Source organism: Rattus norvegicus, chromosome 20 (assembly GCF_036323735.1).
Source record: "Rattus norvegicus strain BN/NHsdMcwi chromosome 20, GRCr8, whole genome shotgun sequence".
NCBI lineage: Eukaryota > Metazoa > Chordata > Mammalia > Rodentia > Muridae > Rattus > Rattus norvegicus.
Genome location: NC_086038.1, coordinates 13,457,962 through 13,481,527, shown reverse-complemented (window position 1 = coordinate 13,481,527; position 23,566 = coordinate 13,457,962). Strand labels below are relative to the sequence as shown.

Below are 23,566 nucleotides of genomic sequence, written 5' to 3'. Positions count from 1 at the left end.
CTCTATAGCCCTGGCTGGCCCGGAACGCACTCTGTAGACCTGGCTGGCCGTTAACTCTCAGGGATCCTCCTGCATCTGCCTCCCAAGTGCTGGGATTAAAGGTGTGCACCATCACCACCCAGATGACTTGTTTTTTAAGGGTTATTATTATTATTATTATTATTATTATTATTATATAATTTCGTATTGTCATTAATAGTTAAATAAAATTACCCTGTCACAGCCCACATTTTAATGTTTCTCTGGTCACTTGGTTTGCTTCCACTTTTACTGTGGTTGGTGCTACTGTGACCCCTTGCTTGGTCTAAGTCATCATGGATCACTGTTTTCCCAGGTGTAGGTAGAGGGTCCAGCGCCTGCCCTGGTTGAACTTGGGGCTTTGTCCAGCTTGTCCTAGTGTAGACTAGACAGTTTTCCAGGCATCCACCAGACCCCACTGACCACAACTGTCCTTCTGAGTCCCTGCCCTGGTCCAGCCCCAGGGAGACTCTGTCCGATACAGATTGCCCTTTCCAGACCACCATGTGAACACACATGCTGGCTGCCGGGTGCCTGTGTGAGCAGTGACACCATACAACCACAAGGGCATCGCAGGCTTCAGCTTTCCCCTGCACTATTGTTCCACAGCCCTTCCCCTCAGCCATCAGTTTTTCCAAAGCCCAGCCTCCTCCTGCCTGTTTATTTCTCTGGAACTTCAGCTGCATGGGAGAGTGTGCCGGAATTTAATGTTTGCAGGGAGGCTGGCCCCCCTTGTCCTGTTACTCTTTGCAAGGTTTCTGCTCTGCCAAGCACGTTCTCTTCATTGAGGCAGAGCCACCAGTTCGAAGCTGCTGTGAGGGTTGAATGCTCAGACACCAGCGTGATGTACAAACTGGAGGACTGACACCAGCAGCCCTAGGGGTGGGTTAGAGGCTAGGTCTCGACGCTCGGGCGTGACCCTTGTCCAGATCAGGACAGACTCCAGCAGTTTGCCTGCAGGGAACAAGGTCGGTACTCAGAATGCTCTCTGCCCTGAATCCTTTGGAGGCTGTACGTGCGATGTGGACGCATCAGCAGGCCTTTCAGACATTTTCAAGACACTGCCGGCTTGAACTGACCAGTTGCACACGTTACTCAGAGTCTCTAAATTTGGACCACCGGAAACCACCCACTTGAAAAGGAGACTCAGCGTAAGAGGAGACTGTGACTTATCTGGATTCCCGTAACCAATCGACTTTGCAGCAGGAGCCGGGTTTTCCCATATACTGACAAAAAAACAAAGTGGAATGTATGGGTGATGGGAAACTCTGACCTTGGCTGGCCCAGCTGTAGGGTGGAGCTTCCCTGGAAGCCTGCTCAAAAGGAGACTGAGGCCGGGAGCTCACCACTGCCGTTCAGCTTCAGCTCCACAAGCCTCTTGCTGCCAGAACCCCATCGCCAATGCAGGGCCTCATTCGGTTTTTCTACCCCAGCCGGGGAAGCCGGAGCCGGATAACCTCTGCTGAAAAACAACTGTGTGCCCGAGGCACTGCCCTGTGGACTCATATCCGATGTCTGGTGTGCAGGGGCAAGGTGGGCCAGTCAGGACCTGGGATCCCCAGGAGGGCCGGGAGGAGTGGGAGGGACCCAGTCACCCAGATGCTCTCCTCGACCGACCGCTCGACCTCCCCTGGTCTTTGGACTGCTTACCCATGACCTTTGTTGATCCTGGGTTTCTAGGGGAGAGGGGTCTCCATAATTACTGTCCTAGGATGGGAAGGGAAGGATTTGTCTCACTAAGCTTGTTTCTCATGAGGGAAGGGGCACTGTTCTTGGGCAGCCAAGACACGGGTAGGCCCACAAAGACTTCGAAGCCAGGGCAGCGAGCTGCCCCACACAATAGACTCCCTTCCTGAAAGGAGCTTAGTTCTTTGTAGAAAGAATCTGGGGAGAGTAATGGTTTCTCACTTGTCTCCTAATTTGGGGGCACTAAAGGTAAAAAAAAACCTGGGTTTCATACCTGCCAGGGAGAGCTCTACCACTGAGCAACCCTCAGTCCCAGAATGTGAGTTTTCAAAAGACTCCCAGTTGCTTATTTATCTGCCCTAGCTAGTGGCCTCTCTAAGGCTTCCCGTGACAGCTAATGGGCGCTCATCAAAACGGGAGGCAGAGCTTCCACAGGTCAGGGGCTCGTGGGGGTTCTGAAGGCTGCTTATTTAGGTGACATTAAACGTTAGGTTCCCATAGACCACCTGCTGGACAGTGTTTGCCGAGATCAAAGTTAGAAGGTCACGGGGAGGCTTCATCTGATTTGGGGTGTCGCTTTATATGCTTCTGGGCATGGTACAAGGAAAAAGCACCCTGCCCTCTCCCGGTCAACCACTGAAGTCGGCCATCATAACCAGGTGTTTGACCTCCATTCAGACTTAGCAGCGCCTTTGGCAAAGGGAAATAGGACTTGGGCTCCACGTGGGGTGTGGATCGGGGACAGGGCTCCTGACTGAGACGTGGCACCCTAATAGGTCAGTTCCCCTCCCTGGCTGCAGTAAGACTTGGCTATCAGTGCAGAATATAGAACAGTAGCAAGCCGCCCTGAGGACCTTTCATAACCGTGCGTGTTTGGTTTCAGCTGGACCCCCAAACCCTCCAGGACAGAGACTGGCAGCGGACTGTCATCGACATGAATGGAGTAAGTGCCCACAGGGGGGGACTGTGTGTGTCCGTCTGTCACCGAAAGTTAAAGCAGACCCAGTTCCATCCAGAGCAATCCTAAGACTGCCAGCCAAGCCTAAGGTGGTTGCTGGAGAGGACAGAGGGCCCCAGAGGGGCAAGGAAACCCCACCAGAGCAGGAGTGTGGTGTGCATGGCAGAATGGGGAGCCTCCAAAGCAGGGACGGTGCACAGGAAGGAGCCCTCTCTAGCCGGTGTCCAGTTGCCACCCAGGACCTGCACTGTCCTAAAAGAAAGACCAGTGGAGCTAGGGATCCTGGGACGGAACGCATCTTGCTGACCACCTGAGAGCCAGTCTCTGGCTGTCTCAGAAAAATGTATCCAAAAAGATTGGAACTTGAGCATTTTTAGAGATTTTTGTTTTCCTTTTTCTGGTTATAGGATATTTGAATGTCCATAAAGCAGTCTTGGATAGGGGACATGGATATAAATATGAAACTTTTATGCACAGCTCTGGGACATAATTTGGTGCATCTTAACTCATTAGCAGGGCGTCCGTGGGGTGTGGAGCCCTCCACATGTAGCATGCTGGAGCTCGAGACGTTTACAGTTTTGGAACAGTTTAGATTTCCAGATTAGGATGTTTGACTTATTCCCTTCCTTGTAGTGGGGTCTTTTGTGGGGTGTGGGGTAGCGCTGTTTGGCTGTTTTGTTTTCTTTTGCTTTGTTCTTGTGCTTTGAATTGATAGAACCCAGTATCTTGTACCCATAGTAAGTGTGTGCACTACACAGTCCAGCCCATTCTACTTTTTCGTTCAGTTATTACTCTAAAAAAGAAAGGGGGATATCGACAATATGGGAGGAGACTCTGAAGAAGCAAAGCCTTCATGCCCCCGACCATCCCTGGCTCTTACTGACCCACAAGGACTTGCTCCCCCTCCCTCTGGGTCCTGTTTGCCCTGGGGGTGAAAAGGGTTGTTGGGATAAGACCTTCAGGGGCCCTGAGATCTCAGCCCACGAGGTTCCAGAGCGCAGGAGACCCATGCCTCTCTTTTCTTCTGCAGATCGAAGTGAAACTCTCGGTCAAGTTCACGAGCAGGGAGTTCAGCCTGAAGAGAATGCCCTCCCGCAAACAGACGGGGGTCTTCGGTGTCAAAATCGCTGTGGTCACAAAGTGAGTAGTGGGACCTTCATAGAAGACGATTAGCAGGCACGTCTGAGGGAAAGACTGGGCCTGTTGTCTCGGTGCATGGCCCTACTAGCTGGATGGGGTCAGAGTGGAGGAGTAGCCCCAGGGAAGACTGAGAGACAGTGAATCTTGGCTTAGCCACCTCCATCTGTTTATTTGCAAAACCACCTCAGGAATGTCCTCACGGTCAGGAACTGCCCAAGTGCAGGACTTGCTTCCCTCCCTCGCTTGGGGTGCATTGTGGTCCCACGCTCCTGTAGCATTCTTTGAACTTCTGCCCCTTTGTCATGGTCCCGTTGCCAGGAGATGCCTGTTTGTTGGTTTGAGGGTAGTTCTTGGGGCGACAGGCCACTTCCTCCCCTATTTCACTCACTTCCCCAGGATGGAATACTGTCCGGCCTCACTCGCCGCCCAGGCACTGACACAGTCTGGTCCTAGCTCTTTCCAGAAAACAAGGATGTGCGCTTTGGGAAGGAAGCTACCCGCTTGCCTCTCCCCCAAAACTAGACGTTGGGACTTGGAGAAGTGGTGGTTCTAAGTCCCACTACAAGTAAAACTAAGCTCACACCTCTGTATAGCACCGGTTTCTGTCTTCAAAGCATTCTGGGTCCAGAGTCGTACCCGTGGGTCCAGAGCATTTGAAATGCAAGGTACTTGGGTAACCCTGAAGAGTTGAACATTGCAGCCTGTTTTGGTTAGGGTCATTGTTGCTGTGATGAAACACAACAGCCAAAGAAACGTGGGGAGGAAAGGGTTTATTCAGCTTACACTTCCATATCACCGTTTATCACTGAAAGAAGTCAGGGCAGGAACTCACGCAGGGCTGGAACCTGGAGGCAGGAGCTGACACAGAGGCCATGGAGGGATGTTACTTACTGGTTTGCTCCCCCTGGCTTGCTCAGCCTGCTTTCTTATAGAACCCAGGACCTCCAGACCAGGGATGGCTCTACCCACAATGGGCTGGGCCCTCCCCCATCAATCACTAATTAAGAAAATGCCTCACAGGTTTACCTATGGACAGATAACTCTAGCTCGTCTCAGGTTGACATAAAACTATCCAGCACGTGGCAGATGCGAGTGTCTGCCCTGGGGGAGACTTAGCTCTCAGAGGGCCACAGGGGATTTACTGCACAGCAGTCAAGAATCTGAGCTAACACCCTGTCCGACTTTCTGTCTTAGAGGTGAGAGTTTTTCTCAGGACTCAGGAAGCTATTGGTTCATTCACGGCCTGGGATCTACACTTCCTGGGTCGGTGTCACCTTAAAAAAAAAGCCTCCTCGATTAGTTAGGGATCTAGCTGACATCCGTAAGGTATGCCCTGAGTGCCCTCCAGCACCATGGAAGGAGAAAACAGCCTCCTAACCTCCCCCCACACAGCCATACATAACTTGCAATGTAATTGGATGCTTTCGGATCTTAGAAAGTTCTTGATAAAATACACACCTGAGAGAACTCATAGCAGGAAGGAAAGCTTGACCGAGTCTTCAAACCCTATATAACCTTCCTTCTCCCCTGCAGGAGAGAGAGGTCCAAGGTACCTTACATTGTACGCCAGTGTGTGGAGGAGATTGAGCGCCGGGGCATGGAGGAAGTAGGCATCTACCGAGTGTCCGGAGTGGCCACGGACATCCAGGCCCTGAAGGCAGCCTTTGATGTCAGTGAGTATTGCCCAGGCCGTGGGGAACAGAGGGTGGTGTCCACGCTGAAACTCCAAAGGGCCTAGCAGATTACGCTACTGGGTTCCAGGCCCTCTGTAGCTACCTAGCGATTCCCTGTGTCAGATAGTTGATTGGTTGATAATTAGTAATCACCAATAATCTATAATTATTATATCTATAATTATTATTAAATATAATATATTATAATCACCCATAATCTCAGTGTTTGGGAGGCAGAGGCAGAAGATTTGCAGCAATGTCAAGGCCAGCCAGGGCTGCAGAGCAAGACCCTGTCTCAAAAGAAAATAAGTCAAATAAAAAGATGTGAGAGGTAACGTGGTTTGGCCATGTTGGTGTTACCCTCTGCAGTTACAGCCACCCAGAAGATTGAGACTGGCTCGCTTGAGTTTAAGAGTTCAGGAAGCTCAAGGCCCTGGGTTCGGTCCCCAGCTCCGAAAAAAAGAAAAAGGAAAAAAAAAAAAAAAGAGTTCAGGCCCTGTCTAAAACTTTCACATCTCAAAAGAGAAAGCCGGGTGGACAGATGGCTTAGGAAAGAGCACATACTCTTCCCCCTCAGGACCCAGGATAAGTTCCCAGCACCCACAGTTATAGCTTACAAGCACTCGTAACTCTAATTACAGAGGATCCAGGGTCATCTTCTGGCCTCTGTGGGATCCTGCATGTAGCTGGTACGCGGAAAACTCATGCAGACACACACAGATACATAACAATAACGAGGAACTCTTTTAAAAGGAAGCGAACCCTTCAAAGGTCTAGCCACAGCCATCATACTGGACCATGGTCTTCCTTGGGATGTTGCCTGATGGCTTGGAGTGGACAGGAGATGCTAATCCCACTATAATTTGATTGTGGCCTATTTGAGGACTGTGTTGGACAATGGCATGGATATACCCCTGGTGCCATCTTGTTTCTACTTGTCTCAAAGCCCCTCCTACTCTGTAAGGGAGACAGAGCTGTCCCGAATGCAGAGCAAGGACCTTGAGACCCTCAGAGGACCAGTCTTAGTTAAGGTTTCTATTACTGGGATAAAACACCAGGAGCAAAAGCAATTCGGGGAGGAAAGGGTTTATTTCAGGTTGCAACACTTAGCTCACAGTCTTCTCATGGAAGGAAGTCAGGGCCAGAGCTGAAGGCAGGGACCTGGAGACAGAGATTGAAGCAAAAGCCATGGAGGAATGCTGCTTACTAGCTTTTTCCTCATGGCTTGCTCAGTCTGCCACCTTCTACAACCCAGGACCACCTGTCCAAGGATGGTGGGCAGGGCCCCCAGTGGTTTAGACCCTTGCCTGTCAGGCATGCACCAAGAAAAGCCAGCAGGCCAATCTAAGTTTTTTTGGTTTTGTTTTGTTTTGTTTAGTTAAGAGTTCCTCTTCTCAGATACATGTAGGTTTGTTTCAACTTGACAAAAATCATCCAGCACTGGGTCCTTTCCCAGCATCCCCTAGAACAAGCAGACAGAAGCAGGACTCAGAAGGAAGTTACACTTGCAGAATCTTTATACCACCATCTTGCCCTGGGACATCAAGGACCCAGCAGTCCTTGATGAGACTCACTGTCCTTTCTCAGCCTCTCTGGGCAGCCAGAGCAGGCCTTCTGTCTTAGATAGGGTTTGTATCACTGTGAAGGGACGCCATGATCCCAGCAACTCTCAAAAATGAAAGCATTTAACTGGGGCTGGCTTACAGTTCTGAGGTATAGTCCATTTATTGTCAGGGTAGGAAGCCCGAGCAGCATAGACATGGGGCTAGAGAGGAGCTGAGAGTTCTCCCTCTGGATAGACAGCAGCAGGAAAAGAGAGTGAACCACAGGGACTGGCTTGAGCTACTGAAACGTCAAAATCCAGCCCCTGCAGAACACTTCCTCCAACAAGGTCACACCTCCAATACCGCCACTCTCCTATGAGTCCACTGGGGCCATTGTCATTGAAACCACTACACCTGCTCTCTGGTGCAGAGAACCAGAGGCTACCTAAGTCCTAAGGAAACACCCAGTGTGATCACTTAAGCGACCCAAATAGTGCCAATGCCTTCCTGTAGAAGACGCTGCCACCCAAGAACATTTCCTACCGGGCTCCATGAAGTAACTCTACCTCCCGCCCTGCCTGCCTCTGCAGCTGGCACCCCTTCAGGGAGCAGAGCAGAGGTGTGGGCAGAGGTGTGGAATACGCTTACTTCCCAGCACCTCTGCCCAGACTCAGTCACACAGATGCAAAGGCAAACCACATAAAGAGGCCGGGCACACACATCTGTCAGCGTGGTGGCCACCGTATCAGCCCAGGCAGGTTGCTGAGGCCCAGACCCTGGGTCCACCTAGAGGCTCCATTTCTGCGTTCTTTCCAGATAACAAGGACGTGTCCGTGATGATGAGCGAGATGGACGTGAACGCCATTGCTGGCACGTTGAAGCTCTACTTCCGAGAGCTGCCCGAGCCCCTCTTCACGGATGAGTTCTACCCTAACTTCGCAGAAGGCATTGGTGAGCATCCATGGCCCCCGGCTGTGTGGGGGGCAAGCATCTCTCGACCTCTCCTGTTTACTGGTGCTGTTAGGAGAGGGAATCAGACTGTTCCCCTGGATCCTGCTCCCGCATTCGAACCCAACCTGAGGTGCTTAGCTGTGCAGGGCAGGGGACAAAAAGACAGGCCATCTGTGGATTCTCTGCCTGCTTCCTGCTGCCTTCTCCTCTCAGTACAGCCAGAGGATAACCAGTCTGTGTGGCCAGGGGCGTGTCCAGCTGGGGGATCCCGGTAGCCCCATACTCCTTTCCATAGGCAGTACTGAGTGGAGAGGGCTTGCCAGCCCAGGAGGAACCCCTAACGCTCTGACCCCAGGCTCTGGCCCAGTCAAGCAGAGATCCAAACCCAGCCTTGACCTTTATTCAACCTAAACAATGGTGCCCAAGTAACACAAGAAGCACACTCTTACCTCACCCTTAGGGTGACCCAACCTGTGGGGCCGGTTCACCACAAGACCTGGCCTCTTAGGCCTGAAAGGGCCCCTTGGGTGTGTGTGTAAAGAAGGGGAGCTCCCAGGGGCTGGGGGAGAGCCCTTCCTATGTTCTTATAGCAGCAGACAGTGCCCCCTCACCCAGTACCACCTCCAGCCCTACCCGTAAGCACCGGTTCTCAGGAAAGCTGTTGTACCTGAGGTGCTGTTGGTCCTTCAAGATGAGAGAAGGCTCCTCAGGCATCTCCCTTGCTACACAAACCACCACCACAGGGTCTCTCTTAGTGGGAGTTAGCCTAACTGCGTGACCCAGACGATGCTGGGGGGCCTGAATGCCGCGGCATCTTCCAGCATCAACTCCAGGCATTCGATCTGGCATCCTCTGGATTGCGCTTTGGGCCCTGGAACCTAAATGCCCTCCTTCTGTAGCTCTTTCAGACCCCGTCGCAAAGGAAAGCTGCATGCTCAACCTGCTGCTGTCCCTCCCAGAAGCCAACCTCCTGACCTTCCTCTTCCTTCTGGACCACTTGAAAAGGTAGCGCCTTTTCTCCCATGCAGCCCCACACACCCCAGGAAACCAGGCGCCAAAGGCCTTCCCTCCTCCTCGAGTCTACACTTGTTCCCATGCTAGGGACTAGGGCCAACGCCATCCCTCTCCTCTGCACCGTGACACTAAGCCACAGCCAGCCCTGCACTTGAAGTTGTCCTCCACTCCCAGAGGGTGCCCCCCCGAGTTGTCCCAGCCACACACTGGCCTTGATCCAGGCTCCTCAGACTCTGGGGGATGGAATCTTGACATCAGCCCCGAGTGTGATGTTGGAACGACACGCTCTGCTCTGGCTTTACACAGGGTAGCTGAAAAGGAGACGGTGAACAAGATGTCCCTGCACAACCTCGCCACGGTCTTCGGCCCCACGCTGCTTCGGCCCTCGGAGAAGGAGAGCAAGCTCCCTGCTAACCCCAGCCAGCCCATCACCATGACTGACAGCTGGTCCCTAGAGGTCATGTCCCAGGTATACGAGAAAGGGCTGTAGTCCACGCTACCCTGCCTTGACACTAAGGGTCTAGATGCCCTCAGCCTACTCCGGCATGAGCCATTCCCACCTCAACTACGGAGGCTTACCTGCTAGCACTGAGAGGGCCAGGAAGGGCCCTGGCTACTTTTATCCCCTCTGTGCCTGACTATATTTGCAGGGCCCGAGGCCCCGCCACCTGCTGGTCTTTTTTTTTTTTTTTTGGTTCTTTTTTTTCCCAGAGCTGGGGACCGAACCCAGGGCCTTGCGCTTCCTAGGCAAGCGCTCTACCGCTGAGCTAAATCCCCAACCCCTGCTGGTCTTTCAAGCCCAACTCTTGCCACCAACAGGGTCTCTCAGTACCTGAGCTGTGTGAGCCAAGACAAGCTTCCCACCCGCAACCTTCTTACGTGTTCGTCTCTCCCTTTTCTGCCGGAACAGGTCCAAGTATTGCTGTATTTCCTGCAGCTGGAGGCCATCCCTGCCCCTGACAGCAAGAGACAGAGCATCCTGTTTTCCACTGAAGTCTAAAAGCCTGGAGTCAGTCATCTCATTAAAGAGGCCTACAGAATGACCCGGAAACCTGTGACAAGAGAACCCACCCACGGAGTTGGGAATGAGACCCTTCTTGTGGTGTAACCTAGCCATTCCGAAGCTCTGGGCCATCTGCCAAGAGACAAGTACCCAAAGCAAAAGCCAAGGGGGCCTACATGCACCCAGGTGTGGTCCGCAAGCCCCAGGCTGGCCCCAGACTGTACCTTTCCCTCGCTGCCACCAGAGGGCACCCCAAGCCAGCCCATCTGCAAGCCGGACAAGGGAAGAGAGGCGGAGAAGAGTGGTTTTTATGAATCTTAATTTATCAGAGTTTTAAAAAAGAAAAAAAAATCTCTCCTGGATCATTTGTTCCAATGCATCCTCTCTGGGGAATAGGGACACCATCAGATCCCTTACTGTTGTGTCTTGAATAAACACTGCTGCTGCTTCCTAATGCGGGGGGCATGGGGGGGGGGGGCACCATAGCCATGTCCCTCTGTGTAGGTGGGGACATCTTCACTGTCCCTGCGTCAAAAAATTCCGCTGTAGGCCTGACAGGGTCTGAGACGCCAAGTCAGCACTGTGGTGACGTCTTCGGCCCTTGCTATTCACTTTGTCTTCCCAGAAGGATGTCTGTCTGTGCAGAAGTAGGTCAGGTTCGCCAAGGATGTCTGTCCGTGCAGAAGTAGGTCAGGTTCGCCGTCGCTTTCAGGAGTGTGCTCCTTCGCAGCCCAGAAGTGTCTGGGGACCGGACACAGGAGGGGAGACCCTGGTCCTCACGCACCTTACGGTTCCTTCTGTGGGGGAGGGTGGCCGCGTCTACTGATCCTTACTGCCTGCCTGGTATCGGCGCTCCCTTCTGTCTTAAAAAGGCTGTGATTTCTCTGGCCTGCCTCTGACTGCTGTCTCCGTCCCTTGCTGCCCCACGTAAGAAAGAGATCAGTCCCTTTCCTTGCTCCCGACGGAGCAGACTCTCTCGGTCCCCTTTCTTAGCCCCATCGCTGTCCCGAAGCAGCAGCCTCCTCTAGTGGCTTGTTTTAATACTTTGATCAGAAATAGCTTTTGATACTTGAATATTTTTAAGTTTTATACATAGTTTCTAATTTTTTTTTCCTAACGGATTCAGACACCTAATAAGATCCTAGAATGTACACCGTGGACGGGCCGGGTCCAGGCGATATTTCTGTCTTCCTTCGAGAGCCGGCTGCCTTTTTGTTCGGAGTCATTCCTGACATCTCTGGAACGTCAGAGATATGGAAGGACGGTTAGGAAAGTCAGGCCTGGGGATAGGGGCAACCGCCCCAAAGCAGGCTGGAAGCTAACACGCCTGCTGCCCTCCCACCTTCCCTCCCTATAGCTGGGTGGGAGCCAGGGTAGTCTCTTACTGGCCACCCTACTTAGCAAAAGAGAAAGGGGAAAACCACTGATTGTTTCCAAGAAGGAATTCCACAAGTCCTCCAATCGTTTTTTTTAAAAGGGTAGAATCCCGTCCTCCGGAGACAGTTGCCCTTGAGCTCAGGACCAGCCGTGTCAGCATAGTGCTTATCTAGGTAGCTAGGACTACCCATTCGGGGCTGTCCTACGAGGGCCTTGGGGCAGACCAGGAGAGACGAGAAAGGCTGGCCCTAGACTTGAATCCCGAGCTGTTACCGCAGGAAGGCATTACTTAGGGGTGGAGTCTGCTTGTCACGTGAGGACTCCCGCACATACTCCACGGCCCCTCCCATGTCTGGAAGGTGGGCGTGCCCACCAATAGCAGGCATCCACCAACCCCAGGGCACATGGGGATCCTTGAGAGGCAGAGCCCTGAGTTCCCCTCCCGTCTGCTCTTTTTTTTTTTTTTTTTTTTTTTTTTTTTTTTTCCGGGGCTGGGGATCGAACCCGGGACCTTGTGCTTCCTAGGCAAGTGCTCTACCACTGAGCCAAATCCCCAACCCCTCCCGTCTGCTCTTGAACCTGCCTAATTAATGTATTGGGCAGGAAGCAAAAGACCTTACAGGGTCTCTGTCTGCATACAGTGTTTAGGTGGCCCTTTCTCTCTCTCTCTCTCTCTCTCTCTCTCTCTCTCTCTCTCTCTCTCTCTCTCTCTCTCTGCAGAGCCACCCATTGGTCTACCCTTGAGCATTTTTCGGACCCAGTGGGCTCCTCTAGTTTGGCTGCCCCACCCCAGTCCATGCTGTGGCTCTGACCCTGTGAGAGGGTCACTGCTGAGAAAAGCCACCGTCAACCCCCGCTGTCATTTCTGCAACCCACCCCCACCCCATTGTCTCTCGATTTTTGTCTGTCACCTTGAACTGGAAAGCAATATATTAATCAGTGTGCCAACGTGCATTCCCTGGCCCGTCCCCTGCCTCCGTTCACTTTATTTATATAGGTCATGTGTTATTTTGATGATGGAATGAACATTCTCGCGCTGTCCTAAGAAGTGTTCCTCCGCCGTCGCCCCACGGTGGCAGCGACTGGGGCTGCCTCTCTTACCCGACTCACACCTTGCAGGCCTCTAAACTGGCAAAGAAAACACGTGGTGATGTTGTCCAGGAGTAGGGACAACTTTCCCCTCTGCAAAGAGAGTGATGGCCCCAAGTCCTTTGTGACTGCCCACCAGGCATGGCGGCCAGACTCTAAAGGAAGTACTTCTTACCTTGGAACCTGGATCCTGGGCACAGTGGGCTTGGCTTTCCTGGTAGTAGCCTAGCCTCCACAGTGGGTGGATGGTCTCTTAGCCGTGATCCTGCTTTTGAGTTCAGCTGCCTGTATTACTCTGTGCCGGAAGGACCACGGACACTTTCATTAAAGTCTCCTGAGACTACTTCGGTTTGTGGTGATTTCTAGCCTCTGCGTTCGAAACCCCTGTCTTCCTGGGGCTTGGCAAAGCTAGAGCCAGCCAGTGCAGTAAAGAACTGGGGTTACAGGGGCTGGGGATTTAGCTCAGTGGTAGAGCGCTTGCCTAGGAAGCACAAGGCCCTGGGTTCGGTCCCCAGCTCCGAAAAAAAAAAAAAAAAAAGACCAAAAAAAAAAAAAAAAAAAAGAACTGGGGTTACAGAACTCTCACTGTCCCATCAGTGGGGTAGGAGGGGTCTGCATGCACCCCCTGTGCAAAGTCCTGCTTTAGTGGAACTGGCTACCCACAGGTAGGTGCTGGGTAGGCAGCTTCCATATAGGAAATAGCAGCTAAGTCTTCAAGCACAGGGACCAGTCTGGGCGAGGACCACACCTTGGCTATGGATGAGGAAGAGAAGCCACCTGGGAAATGCAGTCTTGACCCTGCACGTGGGAGAGATGGCAATAGGGCGGTTGACCAGTCTTGCTGGACCCTGGTTCTCACCTAGGCCCACTTCCCTGTTCCAAACCCCTTAGCCTACTGGAATTGTAAGTTTGAGGCAGCTAGACCCTGTCTTTGTTTATCCTTAGCTGCCTCTGGCCTTGCCCTCAGAATCCTGCCCAGATTTCAGGGACACAGCACCCAGCGGCCACAAGCATGTAACATGGACTGTGCTTTAATGACCGCAGCTAGGGGAGAGCCTAGCCATATCCGGTCAGTCATCACATTATTTTCACTAGCATCTATATCAAGTCACCCCAGCACTTCCTAAAAAAGAGGGTCACTTGACAAAGATATCAAATGGCCAAGAATGGGGAGCCTGAGCAATGTGACTGTCACCGTCGCCAATAACAGTGCAAGGTTATGGGGATGTTAGGAGTGACGGGCTTGCTCAGAGTAGACTCTCACTGCCTCATTGGTGACTTGATGATGTCACCCTGCGTGACCAGAAGAGCTACACCCTTACCCTTGGATTTTGAGAAGCCTCAGCAGCCATAACCCCAGGCCCACTCCAGAAGCACGTGGGGTCCTGCCCTACCCAGGAATCCGTGCCTACACGATGAAGACGAGCTTCTACCGGCACTTGGCTATGTCCCGCCCTTAAGAGGTTACAATTAGCACGGTCTCATATTATCTGCCTGGCTCTGTTTGGAAAACTTACACATATATTGTACACTCGTGGCTCTTTGGCTTCCTCTAACTAGGAGTTGGTTCTTCGGGGCAAAAGCCGACTCCTTGCCATGCTTCTCCAAACCCGGGCCAGTAGAATTACCCTAGAGGCAGGGTAATTCACTGCGTCTCGAATCGGAAGTTATCAACGCTTCCATGATCCCTTAGAGCACCAGTTCTGAACTTGTAGGTCACAACTCCTTCTGGGCTTAATGCATAACAATACAATTCATGACAGTTATGAAGTAGCAGCAAGATCATTTTATGGTTGGGGGAGTAGGGGGTCACCACAACGTGAGGAACTGTATTAAAGGGTCACAGCATTAGGAAGGTTGAGAACCACTCACACAGAGGAAAATGGAGCAAACCTACTTATATAGCACCTCAGATCCTGCCTGCGGGCAAGTGCTGGGATCCATCTGGACTCCCTGGCCCAACTTGGTGAGACCTCAACTACCATCACATTGACCCAAACACAATGATATTTATTAATGTGGGCCCACAGGCTGATGCCTTCTAGCATCGTGTCCCATCAAATTCATAGAGACGTCTCGCCACTCCTCCCACACCAGTGTCCCGGCAGCCTTAAAAGGAAGTTTCGCAAGGTCTGAAGATGGGCCGTTGCAAATAGTTCTGGAAAGATAAACAGAAGGAAGACAGAGGGAGTGACACAGGGCTCTTGAAGAGACCCAAATGGCTTGGGCTGGAGCAGTGCCCACAGGCCAACAAGGCTGGAGCAAGGCCCTGCCAGGGGACAAGGAAGCTATTAGAGTTTGAATCCATCCCATCTAATGGGAGTGGGCGAGAGCTGACCAGCCAAAGTCAGCTTCCAGGGAGAGCCTGGTACCACCCAGCTCTTCAGGAGAGCCAGGAATGTAACAAAGACAGTCATTCACAGATGGGTCAAATCTCATTCATAACCAAATTAGAAAAGGTACCAGTTACTTGGGGGGAGGGCTGAGTGGTGATAAGGCCCCTACACCCAGCAGCCTGCCTTGTTGTCAAATGGTAATAACAATCCAAGAAAGGCCTCAGACCTCCTCAAGTCATGTCCCCAACTTCAGAAATACTTCAGACACTTAATCTACACACACACACACACACACACACACACACACACACACACACACACCCATCCCGCTGTATGGAACTTGGAAATGGCTCATCTGACTCGCGCTGTCTAGCAAGACCACATTCAAAAACAAACAAACAAAGGAGAAGATACCATGTGAAAATGGAGGGAGAGAAAAAAAAATCACATGTCAAGTATTGCCAAGGTTGCAGGAGGTGCCGTGAGTGAAGTGAGAGTCCTGGACCAGAATTCCACCCAGCGCATCCAGAAGGAAACCACCTGCCAACAGATTGACTTGACACTTCTGGAGCTGTGAGAGAAGGCCCTGTTTTTCTGGAGCCCCGTGGTCTGTACGTTTCTAAGGCTGCCCCAGGAAAGTGGTACTGTCACCACAAGTAGAAAATCAAAATACATCCGTCAGCCCTAGGGTCCGAAGTCTAAAGGAGAAAGGCAGAAGCCAATGAGGCAGACATAAAGGTCACCCCACACTTGGCAATGGTGCAGCAGAGCATTTGGGCGAAACTAAAGGCTCGCCGAACTGCCCCGGGGACTTTGGCTGCCCCTCTGCACCACCAGCTGTGCCCACAAAGGCCCTAAGAAAGTGGAGAGCACTTTCTGCTGTGTCCTCAACCGCCCTTGTCCTGTCTGTCTTTGTGTCCTCACCCTTCCTAGCCCCAGTCCCACATCCGTCCCAGCCTACATGTTCCAGTCTCTAGTATGTTTGGAATTCGTCACCTTTGCGTCTTGCATGGTTCGTTTCTAGCCTTCAGAAAGCAATGAGAGTTGGAAATCTGGCTCTGTGATTTGATGCTTGCCTAAGATGCTAGGTCTGGCCTCCATCACCAGCACTGCAGAGGGAGGCTAGGGGACGTTCACCAGGCCTCCTGTTTTCTCCGACATCCGTGAAATCTACCTTGACGTGGGAGATGTGTGTTGGTGTCTGCTGGGGATCAAACCTAGCACCTCGTACATGCTAAGCCTATGCCTTACCATTGACTGCCTTACCATTGACCTACATCCCCACTCCCAAAGATTTTTTAATTTAATCTTTAATATACATTAGTTATAAAGAATAATGGCTTCATTGTGACATTCTACACATGTACATAATCTATACCAATCACATTCTCCCTACATTTCCCTCTCTTGCACCCTCCCACCTCTGATGACGCCTTTCTCTTCCCAACTAGTTTCTACTCTGTGTGTGTGTGTGTGTGTGTGTGTGTGTGTGTGTCTGTGTGTGTGTGTGTGTGATGTGTATGTGTGATATGTGTAGTATGTATGTGTGCTATGTGTGGTGGGTATATGTGGTATTGTATGTTTTGTGTATGTGGTATATGTGTATGATGTGTGTTTTGTGTATGTATGAATGATATATATATATGTGGTATGTGTGTGGTGTGTATGATGTGTCTGTGGTATGTGTGTGGTATGTGTCTGTGGTATGTGTGTGGTGTGTGGTATGTGAGTGGTGTGTGTGTGTGTGTCTGTGTGTGTGTGGTGTGTGTGTGTGGTGGTGTGTGTGGTGTGTGTGTGGTGTGTGTGTTTTGTGTATGTGGTATATATGTGTAGTGTGTGTATGTGTGTGGTGTGTGTGATGTATATGTGTATGTGTAGTATATATATGTGGTATGTGTGTGTGGTGTGTGTGTTTTGTGTATGTGGTATGTATGTGTAGTATGTGTATGTGTGTGGTGTGTGTGTGCATGTGTGTGTGCACATGTGAGTCAATGAGTTTAATTAGAGTTGCTTACAGGAACATGGGTAAGGGTTTACAGGCAGAAGTACTGACAACTGGTTACACCCTTCCCTGAGCAACAATTTACTGCCTACAGACCCTAAAAAGGAGGAATGGGAATCTCATGAGACCCTCTTCTGTTGCATATCATAACCGCCTATCACTCCACTTTCTGGAAAAGGCTGGTCTTGTGTAGGACTTCTGCGGATAATCGCAGCTGCTCCAGGCCTTGGGTTTGTCATTGTTGTTGTCGTTTTGGAGTTCCTCTGTGTGGCCCTGTTTGTCCTGAAACTGGCTTTGTAGACCAGATCCGCCTGCCTCTGCCTCCCGAGTGCTAGGATTCAAGGTGTGTGCCACCACTGCCCAGCTTGGTCTGGGTTCTTAGGTGTAGGCTGTGTCACATCAGGAAGACGGTGTTCTACCATACTCCATGCCTTCCAGCCCCTGCTCTCTTATCCATCCGGTCTTAGTGTTCTCTGAGCCTCGGCAGGGATGACACAGACTTGAGCATCCAACAATTGTTTGTTCCGTGAACCTCGAGTAATTATCTTCGCAGTCACCACTGCCCACTGCAAAAGGAAGATGGTCTGGGGCTGGAGGGATGGCTCGGTGGTTAAGAGCACTGACTGCTCTTCCAGAGGTCCTGAGTTCAAATCCCAGCAACCACATGGTGGCTCACAACCATCTGTAATGGAGGTCCGATGCCCTCTTCTGGTGCGTCTGAAGACAATGATGGTGTACTTATATGGAATAAATAAATCAGGAAGGAGGAGGAGGAGGAGGAGGAGGAGGAGGAGGAGGAGGAGGAGGAGGAGGAGGAGGAGGAAGAAGAGGAGAAGAAGAAGAAGAAGAAGAAGAAGAAGAAGAAGAAGAAGAAGAAGAAGAAGAAGAAGAAGAAGAAGAAGAAGAAAAGGAGGAGGAGGAGGAGGAGGAGGAAGAAGAAGAAGAAGAGAAGAAGAAGAAGAAGAAGAAGAAGAAGAAGAAGAAGAAGAAGAAGAAGAAGAAGAAAAGGAGGAGGAGGAGGAGGAGGAGGAAGAAGAAGAAGAAGAAGAAGAAGAAGAAGAAGAAGAAGAAGAAGAAGAAGAAGAAGAAGAAGAAGAAGAAGAAGAAGAAGAAGGAGAAGAAGAAGAAGCAGCAGCAGCAGCAGCAGCAGCAGCAGCAGCAGCAAAGTTGAGAGCACCACTAACCTGTGGGCATAAATATTCAGAAGGCCATTATGATAGACACAACATGTCCAACTAACAAAACAACAGTCCAAGCCTTGCCACGAAGGCTTGTAACCTCCCTAGCCTTTGATCAGATTTACAGGACCAGCTGTGAGTCCTCCACTGTGGAGCAGACCTCAGATCCAACCAGAAAGTTGTTCCCCTATCAGCTATCCCACCAGTAGTAGGCCCACATTGCCTAGCAGGTCAATAGTGTAGCATGACAGGCTACAGCTGTGTAAGGCTGTTAAGGACGCTCTCCCTAGCAGTTTGGGTAGCGCTCCACTTCCATGCAAGCTAGCGTCAGGAAGAAGTTTCCTCTATACCTGCTACCAAAGCCTATGATGTCTTCAGTAATAGACTTACCATCTAGGTCTGGTGGGCAATGAAGAGTAGGGGTAATAGCTTAGAATGTTTTAGGTGCTTCCCTGGTCAAGAAGTCATTGGGAGAGAGCCTACACCCACACCGGGCACTAGAAATTTCATTCAATAACCTATGGCTTCTGAGAGTAGCTTTATTCACTCACCCAGAGTGCTTCAGTTTAACTTTTTCTCTATTTTCTTTATTTTATTAAAAATCTCTTTTTTTAAAGATTTATTTATTATATGTAAGTACACTATAGCTGTCTTCAGACACACCAGAAGAAGGCATCAGATCTCATTACGGATGGTTGTGAGCCACCATGTGGTTGCTGGGATTTGAACTCAGGACCTCTGGAAGAGCAGTCCGTGCTCTTAACCGCTGAGCCAGCTCTCCAGCCCCTAAAAATCTCTTTATTTTATTAATTGTTTTATAAAGTAGCCATCTTAGCTTTTTGAGAAGCCTGAACACAGGATTCCACAGTAGCTGGGTCTGCTTCCCCACTCACCACTCAGCAAAAAGGCTTCTCTTTTCACAGCCTCACCCACGAGCAGCATTTGCTATCCCTCTATCTTTTTGTTCACATTTTATTTATTATGTATGGGAGTACACTGTTGCTCTCCTCAGACACACCAGAAAAGGGCATCAGATCCCATCGCAGATGGTTGTGAGCCACCATGTGGTTGCTGGGAATTGAACTCAGGACCTCTGGAAGAGCAGTCAGTGCTCTTAACCACCGAGCCATCTCTCCAGCCCTCAATTTTCTTGTTATTACAGTCTTTTATATTGTACATATTAATCCTCTGGCATTTTTTCTATTCTGTGGGATGGCTCTTGACTTGATTGTTTCCCTAGCTATGCATAAGCCATTTAATCTCATGAGGTCCCATCTGTCAATTGTTGGGCTTAATTCCTGAGTGCTTGCAGTCTTGGTTAGGTTGGGGAATGACTCAATGGTAAAGTGATGGAAGCTACACTTCCAGAGGACTCAAGTTAGCACCTGAGTCAGAAGGTTCACAGCCATCAATAACACTAGTTCCAGGGGTTCTGTCACTCTCTTCAGGCCCTGTCAGGTACCCGCACACACATGTGGCAGCCACACAGCCACACAGGCTATACACATGAATAGAAATTAAAACTTGAAAACACAGTCGAAAGTTTTTACATACGGCTGTGTCTTGAAGTATACGCCCTGCTTTTTTCTTCTAGTGCTTTCAGTGTTTAAGGTTCTGTGCCTTTAGGCTTCAGCCCATTTGTAGTTGGTTGTTGCTCAGGATGAAAGGTCGCAGGAAGGTAGTTTGAGCTGTTGAGATAGCTCAGAAGGTAAAGGGGCTTGTCACCAAGACTGGACACCCTGCGATTCATCCCCAGCAGTTTGAGAAATTAATCAACCCAGTCTGTTTATTATTTCTATCTTGTTTCTTCTTATAGATCTTCTTAAATTTTTTTTATCTCATATTGGTTTCCTTTGGCAGAAAATATGTATCTTAAAATTCATCTATTTCTTTTTTTAATTTAGTGGAGCCTAGATATTTAAGGTATAGACTAGTGACTTTGTGAATTTGATTGGTATATGATATAATCTCTCCCTTTTCACCTCTAATTATATTACTTAGGTCTTTTCTCTGACCTAATATAATTAGTTTGTCAATCCTTTTCCTGCTTTTCAAAGAACCAAGTCTGTTTCATTGATTCTTCATGTTATATTTGTTTATTTGTTTGCAGTTCATTAATTTCTGGCTGGTCTTATTTCTTTTCACATTCACTACTTAAGTTTGTCTTGTTCTTGTTTTCCTACAACCCTAAAATCGTTATTTATGTGAGATCTCTCTTATTTCCTTTTTAAAAACATTTATTGGGGCTGGAGAGATGGCTCACCAATCTTTGCCTTTGCAAAGGACTGAGTTTGATTTCCCATCACCAATATGGTGGCCCACAACCATCTATAATTCCATGTCCAGGAGATCTGAAGCCCCTCTTCTGACTTTCTCAGACACCAGGCAGACACATGGTACTCATACATATATGCAGGCAGAACATTCACAAACATAAAATACAGAGGAATCTAAAATTTTTAGATGTGTGTTTGTGTGTGTGTGTGTGTGTGTGTGTGTGTGTGTGTGTGCACCACCATCGTGTGTGTACAGCAGCCTGTGGAGGTCAGAAGGGGTATAGGATACTCTGGAAATGGAGTTCCAGATGTCTTTGAGCTACCATATGGTTCCTGGGCACCAGACCCAGGTCTTCTGCAAGATCAGCAAGTGCTCTTAACCATTGACCCAACTTCCCTCCAGTCCTCCCTCCCTTCTGATTTCTCAATATAGGAAATCATAGCTCTGGAACTTCTTAGGAATGCTATTATTCTGTCCAATAGGGTTTGATGTGTTGTGTTTAAAAAAGAGAAAAGAACTGAAAAGAGCCTTCTTGCTTTCTGCAATGATCCATTCAGCATCCAGTGCAGGATTGATTCATCTCCGTAGTTCGTGTGTGTTCTGTAGTTTTTCTTTTTTTTTTTTTTTAAAGATTCTTTTTTTTTAATTTATTCATTTGTTCTATATGAGTACACTGTAGCTGTCTTCAGACACACCAGAAGAGGGCATCAGATCTCATTACAGATGGTTGTGAGCCACCATGTGGTTGCTGGGATTTGAACTCAGGACCTCTGAAAGAGCAGTCTGTGCTCTTAACCGCTGAGCCATCTCTCCAGCCCCCTCTGTAGTTTTTCTTGAACCTGTGCTGTAGTTTTGTTCAGTAGTCATCAAATGGAATACCATGAGTTTACATTTATTTAGACTCATGAAGACCTGCTTTGTGGCCTGGTAGATCATCTGTTCTTGAGATGGTTTCTTGAGCTATCGATAAAAATGTGTGTCTGCAGTGTCTGAATGGAGTGTTCTGTAGATGTCTCTTAAGTCCGTTCTGTCTACCTAGCACTTAGTCCAGATATTTCTCTGCGTATATCTCACCTGGGTGGTGTGCGAATTGAGTAAAGATATTGAATTCACCACTACTATTTTTTTGGTCACCTTTCCTCTAGGAGTATTCATATTTATAAAATTGTATGCACCTGTCTTTGGTGGAAGAATCATGATGTCCTCTGACAGACTGTTCCTTCGCTTAGTATGAGGTGACACCTCCCTTGTCTATCCTTACTAGCTTTGATTTGAGATCTGTTCTGACAAATACTAGAACAGTGGCACCTGCCTGTGCCCTCCCTCCATTTTCTGAGAATACCCTTTTCTGTCCTTTCACCTTGTATGGTGAAGTGTATGTGGTAGATGCAGCAAATAAGTGGATCTTGCCTCTTACGATCTATTTTTGCTGGTGCGTATCTTTCAATTGAGAAGTTGAGGCTGTTTATATTCAGAGTTATTATTGAAAGGTATGTATTAAGTCCTGTTCTTTTTTTGTTAATTCTGTAGAGTGCTTTGTGCTTTCCTATTTCTCTGTTGCTTAACTCGTATCCTGGTGTAATGTATTCTTTCCTGTGACTGTTTGGATGTGTTTGTCATTTTCTTTAGCCTAAAGGATTCCTTTAAGTATCTTCTCTATGGCTGGCCCAGTGGTCACAAGAGGTTTCTATTTCTCTTTTCTTTATGACAGATAGCTTTGCTGGGTGTAGTAGGCTGGGTTGACATAGCTTTGCTGGGTATAATAATCTGGGATGACATAGCTTTGCAGGGTATAGAAGTCTGGGTTGGCATTGTCCTCTTTCAGAGCCTAAAATAACTCACTCCAAACAATCTTGACTTTTAAAGTTTCTATCAGGAAATCTGTAACTCTGAAGATTGTACCTTTCTGTGTGAGTTTATTCTTCTCACTTGCCCTTTCAACATGCTTTCTTTGTTCTGTATATTTACTTGTTTTAATTATAGTATAAAGAGGAGAAGTTCTTTTGTGTTCTTTTCTGTTTGATTTTTTTTTTTTCCGGAGCTGGGGACCGAACCCAGGGCCTTGCGCTCGCTAGGCAAGCGCTCTACCACTGAGCTAAATCCCCAACCCCCTGTTTGATGTTTTAAATCTCTCCTGTATCTGGAGTGACATGTTCTCACCATGATTTTATTGAAACTGTTCTATACCTTTATAATGAAATTCTTTTGCCCCCTTGCAGATGACCCTTAGATTTAGTCTTTCCATGGTGTCCCAAGTGTCTCGCAAATTTCACTCCTATCATTTTATTAATTTATTTTGTATTTCTGATTCCTCTACTCTGTCTTCAGACTCAGATAATTTGTTCTTTCCTGGATCCTTTCCATGAACAAAGCTTTCCAGTATTTCAGTGTGGGATTTTCTTCAGTATTTTTCTTTTCTTTTCTTTTCTTTTTTTTTTTTTTCAGAGCTGGGGACCAAACCCAGAGCCTTCAGTATTTTTTTTATATCAGATTCCCAGCCCACATCTTGTATCAAGTTCCTATTCCATTTCACCTATGTTTTGTGTTCTCTTGGAATCATTCAGGATTTTATTCCTTTATATCCTTTATATCTTCGAAAGTGTTTCTAATCTTTCTTCTGAGTTACTCGTTGGAGATTTTATCTAATTTACCCCCATTGAAGGTTGCTACTATGGGATTAGTAATTTCTGAAAGGGGAGCATTATCTTGGGTTTTCATGTTCTTTGTATTTTTTATCACATTGGCATTTATGCATCTGGAGTTATTTTAGTGTTTGGAATTTTCTTTCATCAGCTGTATTCTTTAATTTGGAGGATATGATAGGGTTAAGGTGTATAATTAAGAAATTACACCCTGTCTAGTAACTGCATGTGCCTAGTGTGATCTCTACGAGAACAGATTAATTGTGGAAGCTACCATAGTTGCTGGATGTGCCCATGATGCAAATGTCCTACTAGCTAATTAACAATGATCCCTTTGATTTTTTTTCAACATTTAATTATCTATTGTGTATGCACATGAATTCCTCATGTATACCTATCATGGGTGTGTGTGTGTGTGTGTGTGTGTGTGTGTGTGTGTGTGTGTGTGTGTATGCTTGCATGCATGTAGAGGTTACAGAACAACTTGTGGAAGCTGTTCTCTATTCTTTATGTCAGTTCTGGGGATTGAACTCAGGTCATCAAGTTTGGCAGCAAGCACCCCTTACCTACTGAGCCATTAGACAGGTCCTCAGTTTTAGAATGTGTTTCTAGCACATCTGTGTGAAAGAGCAGTGCAACTATTGAATCCCTCACTGGCCTGGTCCAGCTCAGTTCGAC

The 23,566-nt window shown here is 48.7% G+C and overlaps 1 protein-coding gene across 2 annotated transcripts in view; it reads left to right on the top strand.

Moving 5' to 3' along the window:
• Bcr (BCR activator of RhoGEF and GTPase) overlaps positions 1–12,796 on the top strand; it is a 127,602-nt gene extending 114,806 nt beyond the window's left edge. For both annotated transcript variants that reach the window (NM_001419609.1, XM_039099172.2), the window contains 7 exon segments: positions 2,588–2,647; positions 3,693–3,802; positions 5,336–5,475; positions 7,836–7,970; positions 8,870–8,975; positions 9,291–9,453; positions 9,895–12,796. In NM_001419609.1, coding sequence (NP_001406538.1) covers positions 2,588–2,647; positions 3,693–3,802; positions 5,336–5,475; positions 7,836–7,970; positions 8,870–8,975; positions 9,291–9,453; positions 9,895–9,984 — 804 coding nt within the window. In that variant the 3' untranslated portion in view covers positions 9,985–12,796.
• The last annotated feature ends 10,770 nt before the right edge of the window (positions 12,797–23,566 follow it).